This window comes from Acanthisitta chloris, unplaced genomic scaffold, assembly GCF_000695815.1.
Source record: "Acanthisitta chloris isolate BGI_N310 unplaced genomic scaffold, ASM69581v1 scaffold1512, whole genome shotgun sequence".
NCBI lineage: Eukaryota > Metazoa > Chordata > Aves > Passeriformes > Acanthisittidae > Acanthisitta > Acanthisitta chloris.
Genome location: NW_008658586.1, coordinates 63,265 through 83,722, shown reverse-complemented (window position 1 = coordinate 83,722; position 20,458 = coordinate 63,265). Strand labels below are relative to the sequence as shown.

The 20,458-nt window shown below is 44.4% G+C and overlaps 1 protein-coding gene across 3 annotated transcripts in view; it reads left to right on the top strand.

The window, feature by feature from the left end:
- Nucleotides 1–962: 962 nt before the first annotated feature.
- RBFOX2 (RNA binding protein, fox-1 homolog (C. elegans) 2) overlaps nt 963–20,458 on the top strand; it is a 56,700-nt gene continuing 37,204 nt past the window's right edge. The window contains exons 1-3 of one of the 3 annotated variants that reach the window (XM_009085135.1): nt 1,001–1,196; nt 9,151–9,164; nt 11,516–11,662. In XM_009085135.1, the coding sequence (XP_009083383.1) occupies nt 1,001–1,196; nt 9,151–9,164; nt 11,516–11,662 (357 nt within the window). Of the gene's footprint in view, nt 1,197–9,150; nt 9,165–11,515; nt 11,663–20,458 lie in introns of all 3 variants that reach the window. The other 2 variants (XM_009085133.1, XM_009085134.1) reach the window with 2 other exon arrangements.

Below are 20,458 nucleotides of genomic sequence, written 5' to 3'. Positions count from 1 at the left end.
TGTTACTCGTAGAGGTATTAAAAACCCCTGTTCTTCTCCCTGTGTTTCCTCCTCTGTCCCGATGTTTCAGTGCCTCTTCCCCCTTTCAGAATAATGCCTTACTGTGTGTAAAGCTTTGTAGATTACAGAGGTATGCAATTTGCAAACCCCATAATTTGTTCTCCGTGTGCCACCTGATATCATAGAGTCATAGAATCAGCCTGGTTGGAAGAGACCTCAGAGATCATCGAGTCCAACCCTATTGTGGTTACTAGACCATGGCGCTAAATGCCGCATCCAGTCTCGTCTTCAAAACCTCCAGGGATGGTCAGTCTACCCCCTCCCTGGGCAGCCCATTCCAATGCCTAATTACTCTTTCCATAAAAAATCTCTTCCTAATGTCCAACCTAAACCTCCCCTGGCAGAGCTTGAGTCTTGTCATACTTACTTGTCCTCTTGTCCTACTGCTAGATGCCTTTGAGAAGAGACCAACCTCCACCTGACCTCAACCTCCTGTCAGGGAGTTGTAGAGGGTGATAAGGTCTCCCCTGAGCCTCCTCTTCTCCAGGCTGAACACCCCCAGCTCCCTCAGCCTCTCCTCATGGCACTTGTGCTCCAGTCCCTTCACCAGCCTCACTGCTCTTCTCTGGACCTGCTCCAGGACCTCAATATCCCTCTTGAACTGAGGGGCCCAGAACTACGCACAGTACTCAAGGTGTGGCCTCACCAGCGCCGAGTCCAGGGGCAGAATCACCTCCCTGGTCCTGTTGACCATGCGAACATTGCCCTGAAAGGATTAAGAAAACAGCATCAAGGCTCAGAGGAATGAGGCATGCTCTTTTTGACAGGAAAGATAATAGAAATCTGCAATATTATAGTGGTGGTGGGTCAGGTATTCACATGAACATGTGTGTATATTGTTTTCAGGCTTATGTTTTGATCTATCTTCTGTAGTATAAAGCTATTTTCTCCTTTTCCCTTTCTTCAGGGTAACCAGGAGCCAGCAGCAACTCCTGATGCAATGGTGCAGCCATTCACCACAATCCCATTTCCGCCACCCCCACAGAATGGGATTCCCACAGAGTATGGGGTGCCACACACTCAGGACTATGCAGGCCAGACCAGCGAGCACAATCTGACACTCTACGGAAGCACGCAGCCACACGGAGAGCAGAGCACGAACACGGCCAGCACGCAGAACGGATCTCTTGCAGTAAGTGCAGAACGATGCAGAGCCAGGAGAACAGCGCAGTGCCTTGGGAGAAAGCTGCCTTGATTAGATTGCTCCTTCTTAAGTATGCAGCAAATCAGCAGTAGACTTGAAAAGGAGAGAGTTATAAACAAAACATGACTTCTGACCTTCCAGTACTAGGTTTTCATCACCAGGTTTCCATGTTTTTCCCTTGTGCATATTCCCTTTGTCAGCTGGTGTCTGCAAATAGCAGTAGTGCTTGAAATCGTGGCATTGCCCAAAGAGAGTCTTTTGCAAAAGTGTTAATTACTTTGTGTTAATTGGCAAATGGTTCAAATAAATGCGATGGAGGCAAATTCTGGAAGGTTGATGGTACAAAGAGTTAGGGTGAGCACATGCATTTTAGGTGTATTCCCAGTGTGGTTTTGTTTTTAGGCAGCTGGCAGAATAGAAAATTACTTTTCTTTGACTTTCTGAAGACAGCACAGAGCTTCAGGGGGCAAAGATAGGAGGGGAGCTCTCAGCTACTGGTCATCCATTTGGCAAACCAAGATTTTCACCATCTTATAGTTTTTTTGCTTTCTTCTTCCCATGGCCTGGAACTGGCACTGGGCAACATGCTGGCAGATTATCCCAGAAAAAGCTTTATCCACCCCTTAAGCCACTTGTTAAGACTTAACTTCCTAATAAAGAGCCTTATGGTGAGAGCCTTCGGCACTCAGGGGTGGATTTAATCTGTTAATACTTTCAGTTTTACTTGTAGTTGCTGTTTGGCTTGTAGAGATTACTTTTTTCCCAGTAAGTACTGAACAAATTCAGTGCCAACAGTTGGAGGAGCTGATAGTGCCAGCTCAAGTGTGTGTGGTTCCTGCCATGTGCCTCTGCTCCTTCTGCAGTAGGCAGTGGCTGCATGGTTGGTGCCTTTGGTTATGACTTTGATAAGATATCTTTGATTACATCCTGGCAATGCTGCAGCTTGAAGAAGGAAAGGAATACAAATCCTGTAAGGCGCGTTGATAGTGTGTAAAGGAACTTTGGGTGCCTTACTCTGCAAGCACAAATGTAGTTGTGAAAAGATCAGGAAGGAAATAAAACGTAGAGCTGGTGCAGTGTGCAGAAATGCAAGTCATCATTTTAGTACCAGATTGTCCAATGCCGTTCCAGCCCGTAAGATTTGGGCTGCCTGTCTTCAGCAAGCAACTGTCTTGAGTGCTGCCAGTTGGATGGGGAAGCTGGAAATGGGAAATAAAACAGGGCAGTGGCTTTCCCCATGTGTTTGCTGTTCCCATCCTTGTCCAGAGCTTAAGAGCATTTCTTCTTAATGGAAATGATGTGAGCCTTGACCTTGGATGTAAGCTCTTGCCAACCCTCCTGCTCCTCTTCCATATTAGGAGCCATCGCTGTGGCACTGCAAGGCCGAGCTCTGTGTTTCATCAAGTAATGCCAGCTCCAAGGAGCCCACAGTGTGTGGGGAGGCTGGCTAGCCTGCGAGGACGGACTGGGAGCCCATCTGTGCGGGATGGAGCGTTGCTGGGAGACTGCTGGGAGGCAGTGGTGTTGCCAGGAGGCTGCAGAGAGAGCCTGACTGGTGGGGGGTTATCCGAGAAATAGGCTGAATAACACACGACACTTGTACTGGCTGTTGGAAACAGGTGGGCACATCTGGTCTGACCATTTGATGTGGCTGAAGATGTGTGAGCTGAGCATGCAGAGTCAGGCTCGCAGGCCATAGCTAGCTGGGAAAGGGTAAGGGCGCAGACAAGGGCATTGCTGTTGCTGCTCTGGCTGGGACCGATCAAACCCAGAGGATCCCAGATGGTGGCACATGAAGAAATCCAGGAAGAAGTGGGGGGAGGGTGCCTCAGCCAAGGGCCTTTCACATGCCAGACTTCCACACCCACTGCATCCTGGATCTTCCAAGTACCTTTATCTTTCTGTCTGGGACTCCTCCTGTATGGTTATGTTGATTCTGTGGGCTGCCTTGGGATGTAATTCCTTGTGACTTTTCTCTTTTTGGTACACTGATGAGTGATGTAGGATCTAGGGGCACGAAAGAAGGCTCAGTAGTTATTCAAGCTGAAGTGTGCTATAAAAATACAGCAGAACAGGTTGGTTATTTAACCTTGAACATCTACAGCTGATGTCAAGCATCTTGTCCATCACATGCAATGGGTTATTACTTGTGTGACACACGTGTTCAGTCCAGGTGGACTAGACTACTATGCTTTAAGGCATCTCTTCCTTTCACCATTTTATCTTGATCCAACAACAGTGCTAACTTTAATGGAGCAAAAAGTCATTGTGGCTGAGGTATGAGCCTTCCCTCCTATTATTTGAGACTGACAAGTGCAGCTGCTGTCACGTGTGTGAAGGCGATACCCCAGACCCAACAGCTGGTGGATGTTTTAGCTGCTGACTTAAAGCCTTTGCTCCCATGGGATGATTCAGAAATTCCTTCAGCCAGACAGATTAGTTCTTGTCTTGCTTTTGAGAACAAGGCCTGTGCTTGGTCCAGTTGGCAGGACAGAGGGAAATGGATAGCAAAAAGTGTGCTCAGGTGGAGGGGCTTTCCTGCTTTTCAGGCTGATTGCCTTTAGGATAACTGCAGAAGTAACAAAGAATGTGAGGTGGCTTAAAGGTCCCTTATAGAAAGGGGACTTTCATCTCGTTGGTAAGATGTTACACAGTAATGTAATGGAGTCTGTAACAGGGTCCCTAACACACTGGGTGGGAGCATGTTTTCATAGAGACTTGGCAGATTCTGGTGGGCAAGTCAGATTGAAAGACTTGAGATTAGTGGTGGTGTCTGAATTAATAGTGGTCTGGAAGCCTGAGGTCAAACGTTAGCTGTGAACTTTGGTAAAATAAACTTTGAGAGTCAAAGTTCATGCCTTCCTATGCAGTCTGAAAGCCCTGAGCAAAGGGGAATGACTACTTGGTGCCACCAGCTAAGGGTGAGCTGGCTTGATTCTGGAAGTCTGGGTGTATTGGAAAGCATTCAGAACTCTCAGAACAGGGGCATGGAAAATAAATTGGCACAGTAGGTTGTGTAATACAAACAGCTTAATATCTTTGATTTTTTAAATTTTATTTTAAGATCAAGCCTCATCTGTGTGGCTTTGTTTCTTGCCTGGCATGTGGGTGTCTCGGTCTTCATCTCCAAGCATCTGTCCTTTCTCTTGATAGTGTCCCAAAGCACAGCTGAAAGGCTGGAGTTAAAAATAGACTGAGGTCCCGGACCATATTTGGCCTACTCGGTCTGCCTGTTGCAGACTGTCTCTTCAACAGTTGACGCTCTGCATGTCACTTCTTATGGTGCTGGGTCACCTGGTTTCTTTCCCCTTCCCCCTTCTTGGTTTACCTTAGTGTGCTTATCCCTAATGGAGACACCTAGCATAGTTAGCTGCAAGGGGAGATGCTAATTAGGCTGCAGTACCTCTGGCAGCTGAGCTTATCTAAAAGATTCACTGCTGTCAGAAAGGGGAGATCTGGCTCCAAGCGCAAACTCCCACTCCTATTTACTGGCTCTGGCATTCCTTACGTGAGCCACTTTAATTCACTGACCTGGCAGAAAGCTGTCCAATTCTTTTGCTGGGTTAATGAATTAGAGCAGCTCTTGGAGGGATCCAGCAAGTGCTGTTGTTGCAAGGTAAGCGTATGGAGAGCATGGCCAGAAGCCGAGAGCAATTGTCAGCTCTCTGCATCTCCTGGTACTCTACCCGCAGAGGGAAGATTAATCATCCTCTGAACTAAAAGAGCTTGCTTGATAGTAAATGCAATGCACTTAATACTGTGAGCTGATTATTCAACTTGTTTCTCTTGTTAATGTCAGAGGGAAGAATTTGTATGTCTGTATAAATTATGGAATGCAGCTGGAGGTATAGAAGTGGAGGAATAAGTTTATGTAAATTACTTTGCATGAAAATGGCAGGTGCTGTCTCCTTGGTGTTACGTTGTCATGAACCAATATAAGGCATTGTTTAATTGCAGAGCATCACGTCTCTGCTTCTTATGTGCCATCCTGAAACATATTTAACTCCTCTGTGATGCCATAAAGGGATATTGACTTTCAGATTTCTTAAGGGAGACATGTCTGTGGTAGAGGACCCATGTGTATCGTGCTCAGAAGGCAAACAGGGAAGGTGCACAGTCATCTGGCTGTGCCCCACGCATCTAGCAAGGCTCTAGAAAAAAGGGAGCCAACGGCAGCAAGAATTCCTCAACTGACTTTTACAACACATGGATGATGTTATAATGATGACTTTTCCCATGGGTATTCCTTGCCTAGACTGAGATTGCAGAATTTTCCTCTGTAATTATTTTTCATCGCTTTAGTTATTAAAGCAATTGCTCGTGTGAGGTGTTTCAGGTGGAGAATATGTTTAATGAATATCCACAGTTCTCTTCTGATACTGCTGAGCAGGTAGACACGAGGAAGGACTAGCTTCAAATAAGTAGTTAGCTGCTGATTGTTTGGCCACCTCAGCTTAGAAATTGCTGTCTGGAGGTTGCAAACCCTGACATTTGACATCAGAAGTTTTCGTTGAATATGAGGCAGAGTATTTTATGACTTTGGGTGCGAGGCAGATTATTGTCAGCACTTGCAGTCTTGTATCTAGTGAGGCAGATCTAAAAACGAGGAATGGGAAATAAATCGGCAGGTATCATGATGTTAGAGTATACAGCTATGGTACTTCTGTGTATCTCAAAGGTTATAGCAGATCTAGGAGCAGTATGGGGAAGGATAATAGTGATGCTGAAAGGCATGTAGTAGGTTCTTTATGAGAAAAAATGAAATCTTTGCTTATGAAAAGAGCTGGCAGGAATGAAGGTGTATGACAAGTACATAGAATATTGGATGGTAAGGGATCTAAAATTCTGAACTTTCCCATTTTCATTTACTAGGATGCGCACAGAAAATAATGGGGTGCCATATAAGAGCAAAACCAACCAGGTTTTATTACTTGTTTTTCCCATATAATGAAGAACTTAGCATTGCAACTCTTGTCCATGGAATGCTTTCGAAGTTGAGATATCAACTGTCTTAGTTTTCTGTAGGAAAATCACTGAACATTTGCTCTGTTCTTTCATTCCTTCACAGATGCCACACATTTGGCCACTGTTAGAAAGAGGATAATGGGCTGGTGGATGGATCTTAAATCACTGTGTGGCTGCTCCTTTGCTGCTGTCAGTGGAGCAGTTCAGGGTGACCACTGGCTCAGGAAATCTTGCTGTCTCCTTCACCAGGGCATCCTGGTTTTGTGAGGAGTGGGCTGGAACTGCTCACAAAGGGTTTGACAATGTGACCAGCAGAGCAGCCTTTCAGTGGGCTCCATTTCACCCCTTCACTGAAAGGGGAGGAAAAAGAAAAAGAAGAAAGCATTAAAGAATCCTATTAGAATATCCTTCTTTAGATTGAAAATGTTACCTGTCACATCAGAGATGATGTGCAGGATAGGTAGCAAAGCTTCCTATGTGCTGTCCTATGTTAGATTTGTGTTCTGTGAGATACGTCTTTAATGAGGAAAGTTAGCAAATTAACTTAAGCTTCATTATGTCTGAATCAGAAAAATGCCCTGAATTCATCTGTCTATACTGATAACAGTAAAAAGCCTTGCAGAAGTTACTTGATACATCCTTAGCAATTTTTTGTCTGTTTTTTGGCATGCAGAGCACTTGGAATAATAGTTAATGGTGCCTGTAGTGTAGTTCAATTGTTTTTAAAAAATATAACACTGCTGGCTTCTCTGAAAAATCAAGTACATGAATCTAACTGCAAAATTATGTTTGCTGCTGAAAGGTGATGATTAGCTCTGTGGTCTTCTGTCTGCTACACAAGTGGTGTCTAAGCAGCTGAAGTTCCCTTGACCTTTGCTCTTGGATGTGTAGTCCTACCTTGGTAGAGTGTGGTGAGGCAGGAGAGGGATTTTGTGCCTAGGGCCTAATTCTTCACTGTTTTTTCCACCAAACCTGCTAAGTGGGTATCTGTTCACTCTGTTCTGTTCAGGTGACTGGCTGGTTTGATCACAAGTTCTTCACTAGAAGTTGCAGAGTTTTTTCCACGTTATCTGCACTCTGCTTTGCAGGGAGAAAATCGCCTTCTGCCAGTCATAGCTTTCAGTCCTTGTCTCCACAGTTCTTCAATCTCTTGATCCAAACAAGGTTGAGTGTTTGGTTTTGGTTCTTTTTTTGGATCCAAGACTGGTCTAGGAGCAGTGAAGTGAGCACGGTCTGTCTCCTAGATTTTGTAAGCCACCCAAATCCCCTTTTAAATATAGTTATTAGTTACAGTTTGTATTTTGTAAATATTTTCTTTGCAGTGATTTATTGTACTTAACCTCCTTATTATGATTCACAACATTTTGGACTGCCTGCTTCCTGGGGGAGAGGACAGGGATTGTTTTTTGCTTGTCTATAACTTGGACCCGAAGCGGTTCCAGTTCTAAAAGCAAGTGGGAGATGGAAACAGAATGTACTGCGTGTTGATAATCTCTGTGCTGGCCTTTCACACTGGTGCTTGTCTGGCTTGCCGGGGAGGTAGCCCTCTGTCTAGCCATGCAGATGGAGATGTGCTCAGAGCTCAGGTGGTGCTGCAGCCTCTGCCTCCCTACTGCTGAAGAAAATCTTCAACAATGGATTGTTCATCACCTGCATTAGGACAGAGGAGTCCAGTTGAGAGGTGGGAAGATGGTTGTAGAGCTGCCCCCAAACCTTTGAGAACACCCTCGTGTTGCAGGGTATCCTCCTTCCCTTTCACATGTGTATGTGCACATGTGTACATCTGTGCTTCTCTTTGCAGCTGCCTCTTCTTGCTAAGGGTGTAAGGGGAGCTGACATGGGGGCACAGGCAGGAAATAGTTAAAAGTGAAGCACATACTGCACGTGTCCTGAGCTCTGATGTGTTTCTCAGTGACCTTGAGCAGAGCTCAAAGCTTGCATGTGCAGGCATGAATGACATTATCACCTGCATAAGTATATGTTACACAGCCTATGCTGAGGAGGGATGTTGTATCCAATACTGTTCCTAAATGCAAGATCTTTGCCGCAGCATGTCTGTGTTGCCTGATGACAGGCATTGAGACCTAGGGAACGTGCATTAGCTCCCTCCTGAGCTGAAGCGCTGTCTGTAGTGAAGGGAGAGGTCTCTTTCTTTGGTTTGAAATGTTGACATGAGGCCAGAAGGAGATTAAGCGCAGTGTGGGGAAGGAATCAAGGTGGGGAGTGGGCACTCGGTGAAATGCAGGCTTTTATCGTCTGGCTTGGTCAGGGTAGCACTGTTGCCAGTCTTTGTTATGTGCTGCCTGAGAACAGGCTCCAGGCCCTTCCTTTCATCTCCTTCCTAATGAATTAAGCCAAGGAATAACTGTAAAAGGAAAAAAAAAAGGTTCTGAGGAGACTCTCGTTTATGTTGTAGCTGAATGTGTGGCAGTGGACAAATGCATTGAGCTAATGTTAGAGTGGCTGAAAGCTTAAATCTTACCTTAGGGCCATGGACGATAGAGATGAGGGAGCTACAGCATGCAAGAGAAAGGTACTTAATGTTAAACTTGTACTGAAAAATCAGGCTGTGTAAAAGCCTGAAATGCATTTGGGGACTGACTGTGTACTTAAAAAGGTAGGAGTGGACCAAGATCTCCTGTTCCTTCTATTGCTTCTCCTCTTTCAAGCATTTGTCCTACTGCACACGTCTCACGTGCTGCAAAATGACTCCTGTGTGGCAGCAGCACTCTGCCATATGCAGGAACAGCTGTGAGCACTTTTGAGCAGGCCCCTGTACATGATACATTGCACCCTTGGTAAGAAAGGAGTTCTGCCTTCTGCCTGAGAACAAATGAATGGGAGAGAAGTGCAGATGACATCCCGGCTTCCTCCCCTGTGGAAGCAGCAGTTCCAGTTCTGTGCAATCTATATTTAAATTTAACAGCCAAACCCTTTTTGTCGTCACTGTTCAGGATTTGTGCCTTTCCTCATTCACACAGCAGAAGATGCACCTGTGTGCATGGGTGTTTGCACACTTGCCAATTCCATGCAAAGCTATAGAAAACATGGGACTTGGCAAAGTGCACTAGTAAGACTCCAAAGTGGTTTATAGATATCCCTTTTAGTAGGAGTGTTGATGATTTTCAGGAGTTATTTTGGAGCACTCACTTGAGGGTGTTGTATATGGTAGTGATGGATAGGCTACTCCTGTGTTTTGTCCTTCTTGGACAGATTTGCCCTGAGGAGCAGAAGACTCTGATGGAGTCATAAAAATAAAAGCACTAAATAGCATGGTGTGATTTAATCACAAACCAACTGCATCGATTCTTCCCCTAGGGTGCAGTCTCTGTATGTTTGGAGAACCTTTTTGTCATAGAGGTGAGGGCAGGAGAAGAGGGGGAACTGTGGGTGTGTGTGTGCAGCTTTTGGGTAAGATCAAATGGCACTTTCTGAGGTTGTTTTAGAAACTTTGATGTTTGGGGGTATGGATGAGTCTTAGCCAAATAAAAATGCTTCATTCTGCTAGGCTTCTCCTGAGACTTGCACAGCTATGGGAGGTAGCGATACTTGCCAGAGCGGTATCTTCATTCTTCCTGTCATGGCTTAATTTGTATTAATCAGATCAAACATGTTTTGTGCACAGCCCTACTGAAATGAAATGGAAAGTTGCCACTGGTTTACTCAGCATGACAAGACCCCAGTGCTTACTGTTTGCTTGCTCTTGTCTTTATATGTCCTTGCTTCATAACTGAGATGCAAGTTCAAGGTCATGTCTGTAAGAGATATTTCTGGGCAGAAGACACTCTATTAGTGTTGCCAGTTTAGTTTATCTGTGGAGAGATGTTCCCAAATGTTCGTGAAGTGTTGTGTATTGAATGATGTGCAGAGCAGCCTAGCAAGTCCAGTCAGTGGTTGTGGGGTCAATGTGGGCAACTCCTCTGAGATTTCTTTCATCTGTGTTGGGCAAATTGTTTATTGAAATTGGGGAAAAAAAGGCAGCCCCCAAACAGCACAAAACCCACCCCTACTCTTACTTTAAGGCCAATGTGTGTTCTTGAAAGTGCCTTAAAAAGAGTGACTCTAGCAATTACAGTCCTTGCCTTCTTGTAGAACGTTTTTTGCTTGATGGGTTTAAGGAAGAAGACGTCAGGTTGGCATCTAAGGAGTTGAAATGACACTCAAAAGTGCATCACGCAGGTGGTCACAGCATAACTCCTAGGAGGCTGAGGCAAGCAGCAGGAGAGTGAGTGAGTGAGTGAGTGAGTGGTTGCTCTTTGAATACCTTGGCCTGTCAGTGCATGAGCTTAGAAAGGGACAGAGCAATAAAACTGACCAAATTGTAGTCTGCATTGTTTTGTAGCTCTGAGGTTTTGAGGTCATTCTTCGGACTAAAGTGCAAAAAATGCTGTTTTCTCATCAAGCCCTTTTGCAAAGGGGCTAGGCTCAAATTCTCCCACTTTTCAGTCTAAGCTCACACAAGCAGCTGAGGTTCTCTTCCTTTCTTCTCCCCTGCCAGTCATCTCTGTGGGGGCATTAGGTCTCTCCTCTGGCACACTGGTCTCCCTTATTCCTCTGCCTGCTTGTTGTACTATTTCTGTGAACAAGCACCCCTGGTCTACCCCTTGACCTCACTTTTCCATACCAGTCAGTGCCTGAGAATGGTGGAACAAATTCCCTTTTTTAGCTGTGGAATTGGTAGCAGGAAGTAGCACTTGGAGTTTTTATAAATCTTGCAGTGGTGATGACTGTTTCCTGTTCCTGGGCTCACTTAAATGTAGGAGAAAAGTTAATCAAAGCTGTTCATATATGGATTTTACCATTTAATTATAGACCTCCTTTTTGGGGTAGTGTTTCTCTGAAGGCAGCTTGACAGAGCAGATGCCGTTTTGCCTGGGGATGCACTTCTGGTATTGGCCCGGTGAAGAGCTGCCACTTCAGCTGTGGGATTTTGATGATTGCATGAACATCCTGCCACATGAGATTAGAGTGGCAGTACTACCTCCCAGCTCCAGGATATGAAAGATCCGCCTCTTCATTAGAGCTTTCATATGGTGGCAGCTGAAGTGAGGAAGAACAGGCTAAAAGAGAGAAGCGATTTAAGAAAACCAAAGACAAATCTACTAAGCTGAAAGGTGATACGAGGGGAGGGAGGCTGAGATCTCATTACTGTTTACTCATGGAAAGGGAGGGGAAGAACAACAGATCAATTGTTAAGTGCTACTGGCTTTATCAAAATAATTGTCAAGTGCTAGATAGTGCAATCGCAGGTGTAGTGCTAACACCTAGAAAGAGGTAGACAAGGCATGTGAAAGGAATTCCTGTGGTTTCTACTCACGCACACACTTGTTGTCTTTCTAATTTCAGCAGACAGAAGGAGGGGCACAGACAGATGGACAGCAATCACAGACACAGAGCAGCGAGAATACCGAGAGCAAATCCACTCCAAAACGACTTCATGTGTCTAACATTCCCTTCCGCTTTCGAGATCCTGACCTGCGGCAGATGTTTGGGGTAAGTTGTCAGCGCCTTTGAAGGCATGGAGGATTTTTCTTCCCCACAGCTGGGACACCTGGTGCCTGTATATTCATGTGAGTGAAAAGCTCTTCCCCCTCAGTTTAGTCAGCACTGTAAAATATTTGTAGGACTAGGACAGTCGGTAGCATTTAACTCAGCTGGGAGATGCACATGAGAGCTATAACAGTGTTATTCCTATCAAGATGTACATAGAATCATAGAATGGTTTGGGTTGGAAGAGACTTTAAAGATCATCTAGTTCCAAACCCCCTGCCATGAGCAGGGACACCTTCCACTTGACCAGGTTTCTCAGAGCTCCATCCAACCTGGCCTTGAACACCTCCAGGGATGGGGCAATGCACAGCTTCTCTGGGCAACAGTGTTCAGTGTAGTCTAATGATTGGTTAGGGAAAAAACCCCAAACCAAAATGAAACTTCACCTTATTTCTGAGTAAAGACTAGGATTAAACATTGACTTAATGCATCCCTTGCAAAGCACTTGTTTTTCAGTTGCATAGAAACTTGTTGAAATATTTATCTTTCCTTGTGATCCATTTCTGTGATGAAAAATTGCTGCAAAGAATTTGCCAGCTAGCAACTGGATGTGGAAAAGGTCTTGCAAGTCAGATGGTATTTTACATTGTGTATGATATACATTCTGTTTCTTTTGAACAAATAGTTTGTCTTCCCTGATCTTTGTATGCTGTTCATGATTCTCGATTTACAAGCTCTTTGAGGAAGAGTTTGTTTACATGAGTATAGGTGGTGACTCATTCCATGTGAGCACAGAGATAAATGAGCTAGATGCTTCATGACCTAACCATCAGGTGAAGTCATCTGTACATTATAAAGTTAACAGTTGTTGCTTGTTTCAGATGCAGTTCAGGGAACTCAAGTCAGGAAAGACCAAAGCTAAAGTTCCTCTTGTCACCTTAGGCTTTGGGTATATATACCTTGGTTCCAACTGCATAGCCAGCTGCTCCTCCAGATTCTGCAGTATTCCTGTCTCAGTTGTTGCATCTCCTGAGCCATCTGTGTGGGTGTGAATGCCTGCACATACACACACTCTCACATGCAGAGTAGTGTTTCAGTGTTGTAAATGTGTCAAATTCATGGACTTCAATCTTAGACTGCTATAAATGAGAGAATAATTGGGCTTATCTGTTCATAGCTTGAACAGTACAAAGTGAACAAAATGTGCAGAAATGTAAAAAAAATTCACTGATGGTCTTCAGCAAGAGCCTGAATTGCTATATATTGTGAGAGATCTTTGCTCCTTGTTTCTGAAACTATTTTGTGGATGAGGCCAAATGGAGAGGAAGGCTAGGCTGCTATTCAGAAGGACCTGCACAGGCTGGAGAAACAGGCTGAGGGAAGGCTTAAGATACTGAATAAGTGTGAGTTTCAGGCCTTCCATCTGGAAGGGAATAACCCCTGCAGCAGTACCAGCTGGAGGCTGGTTGTGTAGGGAGATGCCCTGCAGTACAAGATGTGGGATCCTGATGGACAGCCGCTGGAACACGAGCAGCAGTGTGTCCTCATGGCAGAGGGGCAGGGACGGCACCCCGGGCTGCGACAGCGAGTAGCCAGAAGGCCCAGGGAAGGGATCCTTTCCCTGTCTACAGCAGTTGCTGTACTGGGTCTGGAATACTCTGTCCAGTGCAAGAAGTGCCCTTCATCTAAGTGAAATACTGGAGCAAGGCCAGTGGGCACCACTGAGATGGTCAAGGGGCTGCAGAACATGGCATGTGAGCAGAGTCTGTGGCCTGGGCTCGTGCAGCTTTGAGAAGAGAAGGCAGTGAGGGACTGTTTTTGTTGTCTGCAACTACCCAATCAGAGGATCCAGAAAAGATGTAGCCAGATTATTTTTGGTTATGTATCATGATGAGATGAGAAGAAACAATCACAAGTTGGAACATGGGAAATAGAATCATAGAATATCCTGAGTTGGAAGGGTCCCACTAAGATCATCTAGTCGAGTTCCTGGCCCTGCACAGGACAGCCCCAAAAATCACACCGTGTGCCCGAGAGCATTGTCCAAACACTTCTTGAACTTGGTCAGGCTTGGTGCTGTGACCGTTTCCCTGGGGAGCCTCTTCCAGCACCCAGCCACCCTCTGGGTGATAGAACCTTTTCCTAATGTCTAACCTAAACCTTCCCTGACACAGCTGCATGTCATTCCCTTGGGTCCTGCCACTGGTCACCAGAGAGAAGAGATCAGTGCCTACCTCTCTGCACCCCCTCAGGGTGAAATTTTAGACCGCTATGAGGTCTTCCCTCAGTCTCCTCTTCATCAGGCTGAACAAACCAAGTGACCTCAGTCACTCCTCATATGGCTTCCCCTCTAGACCCTTCACCATATTTGAACTCCTCCTTTGGATGCTCCATAATAGCTTTAGATCCTTGTCATATTGTGGCTCCCAAAACTGCACAAAGTGCTCTAGGTGAGGCTGCACCAGTGCAGAGCAGAGTGGGACAGTCACCTCCCTGGACCAGCTGGCAATGCTGTGCCTGATGCACCCCAGGACACGGTTGTCCCTCCTGGCTGCTGGAGCACACTGTGACTCATATACAACTTGCCGTACATACAGACCCCCAGGTCCCTTTCCTTGGCACTCTCATTCCCCAGTCTGTCTGTACGTCCAGGGTTGCCCTGTCCCGGGTGCAGAATCTGGCACTTCATATGGCTGGTGATTGCCCAGCCCTCTAATTTGTCTAGGTGTCCCTACAGGGCCTCTCTGCCCTCAATATATCAATTAGATATCAGGAAAATTTTATTTTTACTGTGAGGATGCTTAAATAATGTTGTCCAGAGAGGTTGTGGAACCTCCATCCTTGAAGGTATCTAATTTGTCTGGATGCAGCCTGGCCAACCAGATCTCATTAGACCTGCTGTGAGCAGGGGTTACAGTAAATGACCTCTAGAGTTAATTCCCAGCCAAAACTATTAATCTGTGATTGTGTTGCAAGAGGCCTGGGCTTGCTTTCTTGCTGTTCATACCTTAGACGGTCACACTCTTGACATCTGTGGGAATGTTTTCAGAATGAAACTCATCTCCTGGCAATCTGTGATTGCTGAGTCTTCTCAGTTGCCTGCTCTGCTTCTGTGTTTTATTAGCTTGCTTTGTGCTGTTGCAGGACTGTGCAGTAGGCAGTTCCGTCCGGTTTGGATAAATGGTTGCTGAAATCACAGCCAGTTCTTGGACCACCTGCTACAATCTGTATTTATCACGTCCTGCTCTCTGCTACTGCTGCTCCCTACTCCTGGGAGCTGTGTCGCTTACATAAACTGTTCCATGTTGCTGTCCCTTCTCCTGCTGCTTGGCTCGACAGCTGGCACCTCTCATAGAATCATATGAAGGGGTTGGGATGGGCCTTAAAAATCATCCAGTCCCAACCCCCTGCCCTGGGCAGGGACACCTCCCACCAGAGCAGGTTGCTCAAGGCTTTATCCAACCTGGCTTTGAACACTGCCAGGGTTGGGGTATCTACTACCTCCCTGGGCAACCTGTGCCAGTGTCTCACCATCCTCACAGGATAAAACTTCTTCCTAATATCTAACCTAAATTTCCCCCTTTCAACTCATCCCCATTACTCCTTGTCCTGTCACTGCAACTTCTAACAAAGAGTTCCTCTCCAGCTTCCCTGTAGGCCCCTTCAGATACTGGAAGGTTGCTGTGAGGCCTCCATGAAACATTCTCATCTCTTTTGTTTACCTTGATGCTCTTCCTTCATGTGCTTCTGGTGTGGGAGACATGGTTGAGGTGGAAATGGTGATGGGGACATCTGTGTCCTGATGACTCTTGCCTGTGCTTTGCAGATTGGGAGGCTCAGGCAATTCGAATGAACTGCTGTCTTGAGAAGTGACTTGTAGAAAATGCAGCCTAACTACTAAAGATTTCCTGTACTTTTTTGAGCCCATATGGTGCACTTGTGCATAGAAAGGGTGGGTAAATAATGCTGTAGGAATTGGTTTCTGGTGTTCCTCAAACTATTTGGTTTTTTTCTCTAAACATCATCTGAAGTTTCAGCACAGTGATGTGATTTTAACTGGTGTAAATGGTATATTCCTTGTAAAACCTTTTGCTAGTTCACCTGGCCCTGTGGTTGCTGAGAGGTGTGCCTACCAGAAGAACATTCGTCTTCTGGGGCACAAAAATGCTTGTGTGCCACTTTTCTGTAATAGAGAACTTTGCTGTTTTGCCAAGGAAATAGGCAATGATTCTTGTACATCATCTTTTTTGTTTCAGTAGAGCTTCTCTCGGCATGCTCATAGCCTTGAGCAAGAGACCCTTTCTTTTTGAATCCTGCTTGCTCCTATTTGTTTTTCAGGACCAGGATGCTTTCCTTTGGGTGACTCACTGAAACCTACCCTTTCTCCTAAAGGGGACTCATGGCTGTCTGAGTCTTCAGCTGTGACTAGCCTGTAACCCCCATCTTCTCCCTCTCCCTTCTGTGTGTCAGGTCACATCTCCTCAACGTCATATCTGAGAGACTCAAAACCCTTGCTTGGAGTGATTTTCCCAAGCTACTGTACAAAGAGAGGAATTGGGTAGACAGTAAAGCTGTGGAGGAAGAAATAAATGTGATGGTAGGGAGGGAGTAAAGAAGTTGCCTCAAGGATGGAACAGCATGCGAGAGGTCAGCCCAGTCCTGGGGCACAGAAACTGGCTAGTGCTTTCATGCAGACTCGAGTAGAGGTGGACTTCAGACATGTTGTCCCATGTGTGATTAAATTTACATTACATAATGCCTTCTAAGCTTGCACCATCGGTGAGAGCTGCAAACATAAGGATTTCTTAACACATCCAAATTTTTTTCGGTTCCAAACATCTCTCGGCTCTTATGTGATTTCTAACAGGTCCCTGAGATATCCTCAGGAATGGAACACACATGTGCATCTTATAGGGAGGCAAATACAATGGCCTGCTTAAAACAGGTAATATTTACTTGGCATTTCATGAGGCCAATAAAAGGACTTCCAGAAAGCTTCTAGAAGGAATAGGTCATTTTTTAATGCACACAGTTCTGCACCCACTGTGGAATAAATCAATAATTGACCTTGTTCTAGCAGATAAAGAAGAGTTAATAGCTGACCTGAAATCCCACTGTTGCCTAGGTACCAGTGATTGTTATTTGTCTGTATTTGCTTTGTGCAAACAGAATATGGCATCAGGCAGTAATGTAAGGAGATTTAGAAGAGTCTGTTTCTTGGAGTTTAAACACTTGGCAGGATAACTGCCCAGGAAGGTACCTTTAAAAGGGAAGTGTTAATGGAAGCTATAAAGTATTCAGCAGCGTTGCACTGATGGCCAAAAAGACATGATTTCAGAGTCACTGAAACCGCAGTGATAAAACACACAGCACTCCGCACATTAGGCAAGGAGGGGGAAGAGGAACTAAGTAGCAGTGAATGTAAGTGCAAAGTTACAAAGAAGCAGGTGGGAAAGGGAATGTGCTGGTAGTGGAGATATTGGTGGCATCGGTTCAGAGAACCCATCAATTTTTTATGTGCAAAGATTAAAAATCTGTGTGTAGATACAATATAAAATCAGGAAATAATCGTGTGTTTTCTGGAGAAAAAAACCCCACCAATAACAGCAAAACAAACAAACAAAAAACCTGGGGAAAAAAAAGAACCTGCAAATCCCAGCTGGTTGTATTTATGATTTGAGAGGGGATATTTGTATCTCATCTGGTTTTCTGTTTAGTTTATAACAAAGGAGGATGAGACAGTGCTCACTAAGATTTAAAACCCAGCAGATCTAGATACAGTACATCCAAAGATAATAGCCAAAGCAAAGAGCTTGATATTCATTAATGCTAACTTTTAGCCAATTCTTGCAAGCTGTGGAGAGGTTTAGAACTCTGGAATATGCTGTTCACCACTGGAAAAAAACCAAAAGGGATTACCCAAAGAGCTGTGAACTATCTATGCATATGCTGATCCAAGATCAAAATAATTTTGGAAGGTTTTAAAAAAACCCATTAGAGTCTGCAGAAATGTATTAGTGTTTGTTCAACATGGCTTTGTAATACACATCTTTACAGACAAACAGCCTTGTCTATTTTCACTGATAAGTGGAACATTGCTTAACCAATTGAATTTGTCCAAGTGGCTAATTTTGAAGGAAAAAATAGTACTTATCTAAAGCACAACACACATTAGAGAGATTAAAAAACATCTTTAATGATAGATAATAAAAAACCAGTAGTTATTGGGGAGACATCTGTGATCAAGACTGTTTCTAGTGTCAGTTTCTCCAGGCATCTGTTTCCTTTGCTGTCCTGTTCAGTATCTGTATCAACCCATAGAGACAGTACTATTAAAGCATTGCCAGTAAGGTTTGCAGTTAAAAAACACAATTTTGAGGAGGAGGAAAGAGAAAGATAAGGTTACTGTTAGAGAATGAGTGGAAATGTGTGGTTGACTGATGATAAATCCAACAAGAGCGTGTTTGATGCAGCTCAGTGCAGAGTCCTGAGTGTGTGGGAACCAGTCTGTGCTCACAGGGTGGAAAGCTTTCTTTGGAAGGTACTCATTTGGGAGAGTACTAGTGATCACTGAATACAGTTGCTTCAATAATGCAATGGGAGTTACTGGGTTGAAGGAGGGATTTGATCTTTCTCATGGTCAGAGTTGAAAAGGCTGTGACTCCATAATTTTATTCAGTTCTGAGATCAGTTTAAGACCAAAAAAAATAAATAGGGCTTGGAAGATGAGTAATATTTTGACTGTGTGAGGTGTTGGGTACATTATTTACTCAGCTTATTAAATAGAGAGTGTGGGAGATGGTAAGTCTGTTCTATATGGGTGCTTAAGCATGGATGATCCCTACTAACAGGGGGTTTAGGTCTTGTTTACAGTTATAATAAGATTTTCCGGTTGGAAGCTGAAATTTAACACAATTAACCTTGAAATAAGAGAAAAATTCATAGTCATTTAGGCTAATTTAAGCAATGTAACAGCTTACCAGGGGAAGAAGAGTTGCCATCAGTCTTGAAAACAGATTAGCAACTCTTTTCAAAATCTTACTGTCTGGTTTCTGAGGGACTTTCTTTGGCTAGTGTGTGTAAGGACTCTGACATGATGGTAGTACTCTTCTCCTTAACTGCTGGTAGGCTGTCTCCTTCCTTTCTGGACTATGTGTGCAGAAGAAAAGCTCATGTTTCCCCCTATGAGTTTCTAGTCCTTTCAGCTTTGTGCTGTGGTAGTGTCTGTGCTTGTGCCTGATGGCTTCAGTCCTTCCCTCTCATGCAGTTCTCCTCTCAGTAAAAAAATTGTCTGGGATGGTCTGGTCATTTCTGGACTGTAGAGTCAGATGTACTTTGGAGTCTCCTGGGGAAGGAGGAGGCTGGGTTGGGTGGTCTGCAGGAGGAAAATCCTTCTGTTCTCAAGCTGAATAATGAATTGCCTTCACCAAAACAAGCAAAGTGGATTGTTTTGGTGGTTCATATGGATGTCTGTACCTGAAATCTTTGTTTTGTGAGAGCAACAGTACGAGGAGTCAGAATTGATGTTTGTCAGCATTTACTGTGGGGGAAATGCTCTTTGCTTAAGTGTAAGATAAAAATAAGGACTATGTTGATGACAACTGCAGATGAAGGTGGGTTAGCACAGCACAGGGTGTGAATTCTCTCAGGCGTTGGCTTCAAATGCAGACATTGGCTTTTCTAAAACATGCTCACTCCATGACTACTACTCATAGACTGCTAACTGCTTCTGGTGGACAGCATGATCAGCCCAGTTGATAAAGGGGTTCTGTGCATTATCAGCTGCAGCAATAATAATCCTTAGATGTTTTGTATAAAGGTGACTATTCTGCCACATTTAATAACATTGAGTTAATGAAGCTATTAATAGCATAATTTATTGCAGGTGACAGAATGGTAGCTTACTTTTTTTTCCCCCTTGGATGTTAAGGCAGGTAGTGTTATCCTTTTCCTTCTCTAAGCATAGTTCACATCTCTACTGCGAGGTTCTTTGTGAGGTGTGTTTGTGGTAGACCACTGCTTTGTATGACCCAAGTGACACAGCTCTGCAAGCTAAGATATTTTTGGCAACTCTTGTAACCCTCAGATCTCAGCCTCTGAGGAAACATTTTGTCACTTTGCACTTCCTAAAATATCTCTGTGTATATAATTTCTCATCCAGCTTCATTCTGGTGTCAAGAGTGCAAAACACCTCCATGAGCTTTTAGTTTGAGGCTAAAGCAATAACAAGTTAGACTACAGGTCTTTGTCACCAAGAATTTGGAAAAGTTTTAAGTCTGTATTTGCCAATAAATAAACTTAAATATGCAAGTAATTCATGATACACAAACATTGGCAGTGGCAGGATACTACCCATGAGCTGCTAAGGTGTATAGGTGAATAATATGATAGACCAAGAAACTCTGACCTGCAGGTATTTATGCAGTGGGGCCTGAAGTAAAGCAACAGGAAAGTTGCTGAATAGAACTCTGCTATCTGAGTGGATTGGACATCTGAAGGAGCTCTTGTACTGTCTATCTTGATCTGCAAAAGCTATGTGCTGTAGAAACTTATGTGCAGACCCTCTGGTGGGAAGGCAGTGATGACTGGATCATATATTTATCTAAGATTTGTTTACATTTTCATGCGAGTTACTAGGAGAGTCTGCTGGGTATCAAGATGTATTTTAGGTTTTTCATCTCCTAATAGGACTAGCCACCAATTGCACGCAACAAGTATTGGAGAACAAATATTCTGACACAAGGTGGCCTCTTTGTGACGTCTCTTGTTTCCAAGTTCTTCCTGCAATGAGAGTGAGCC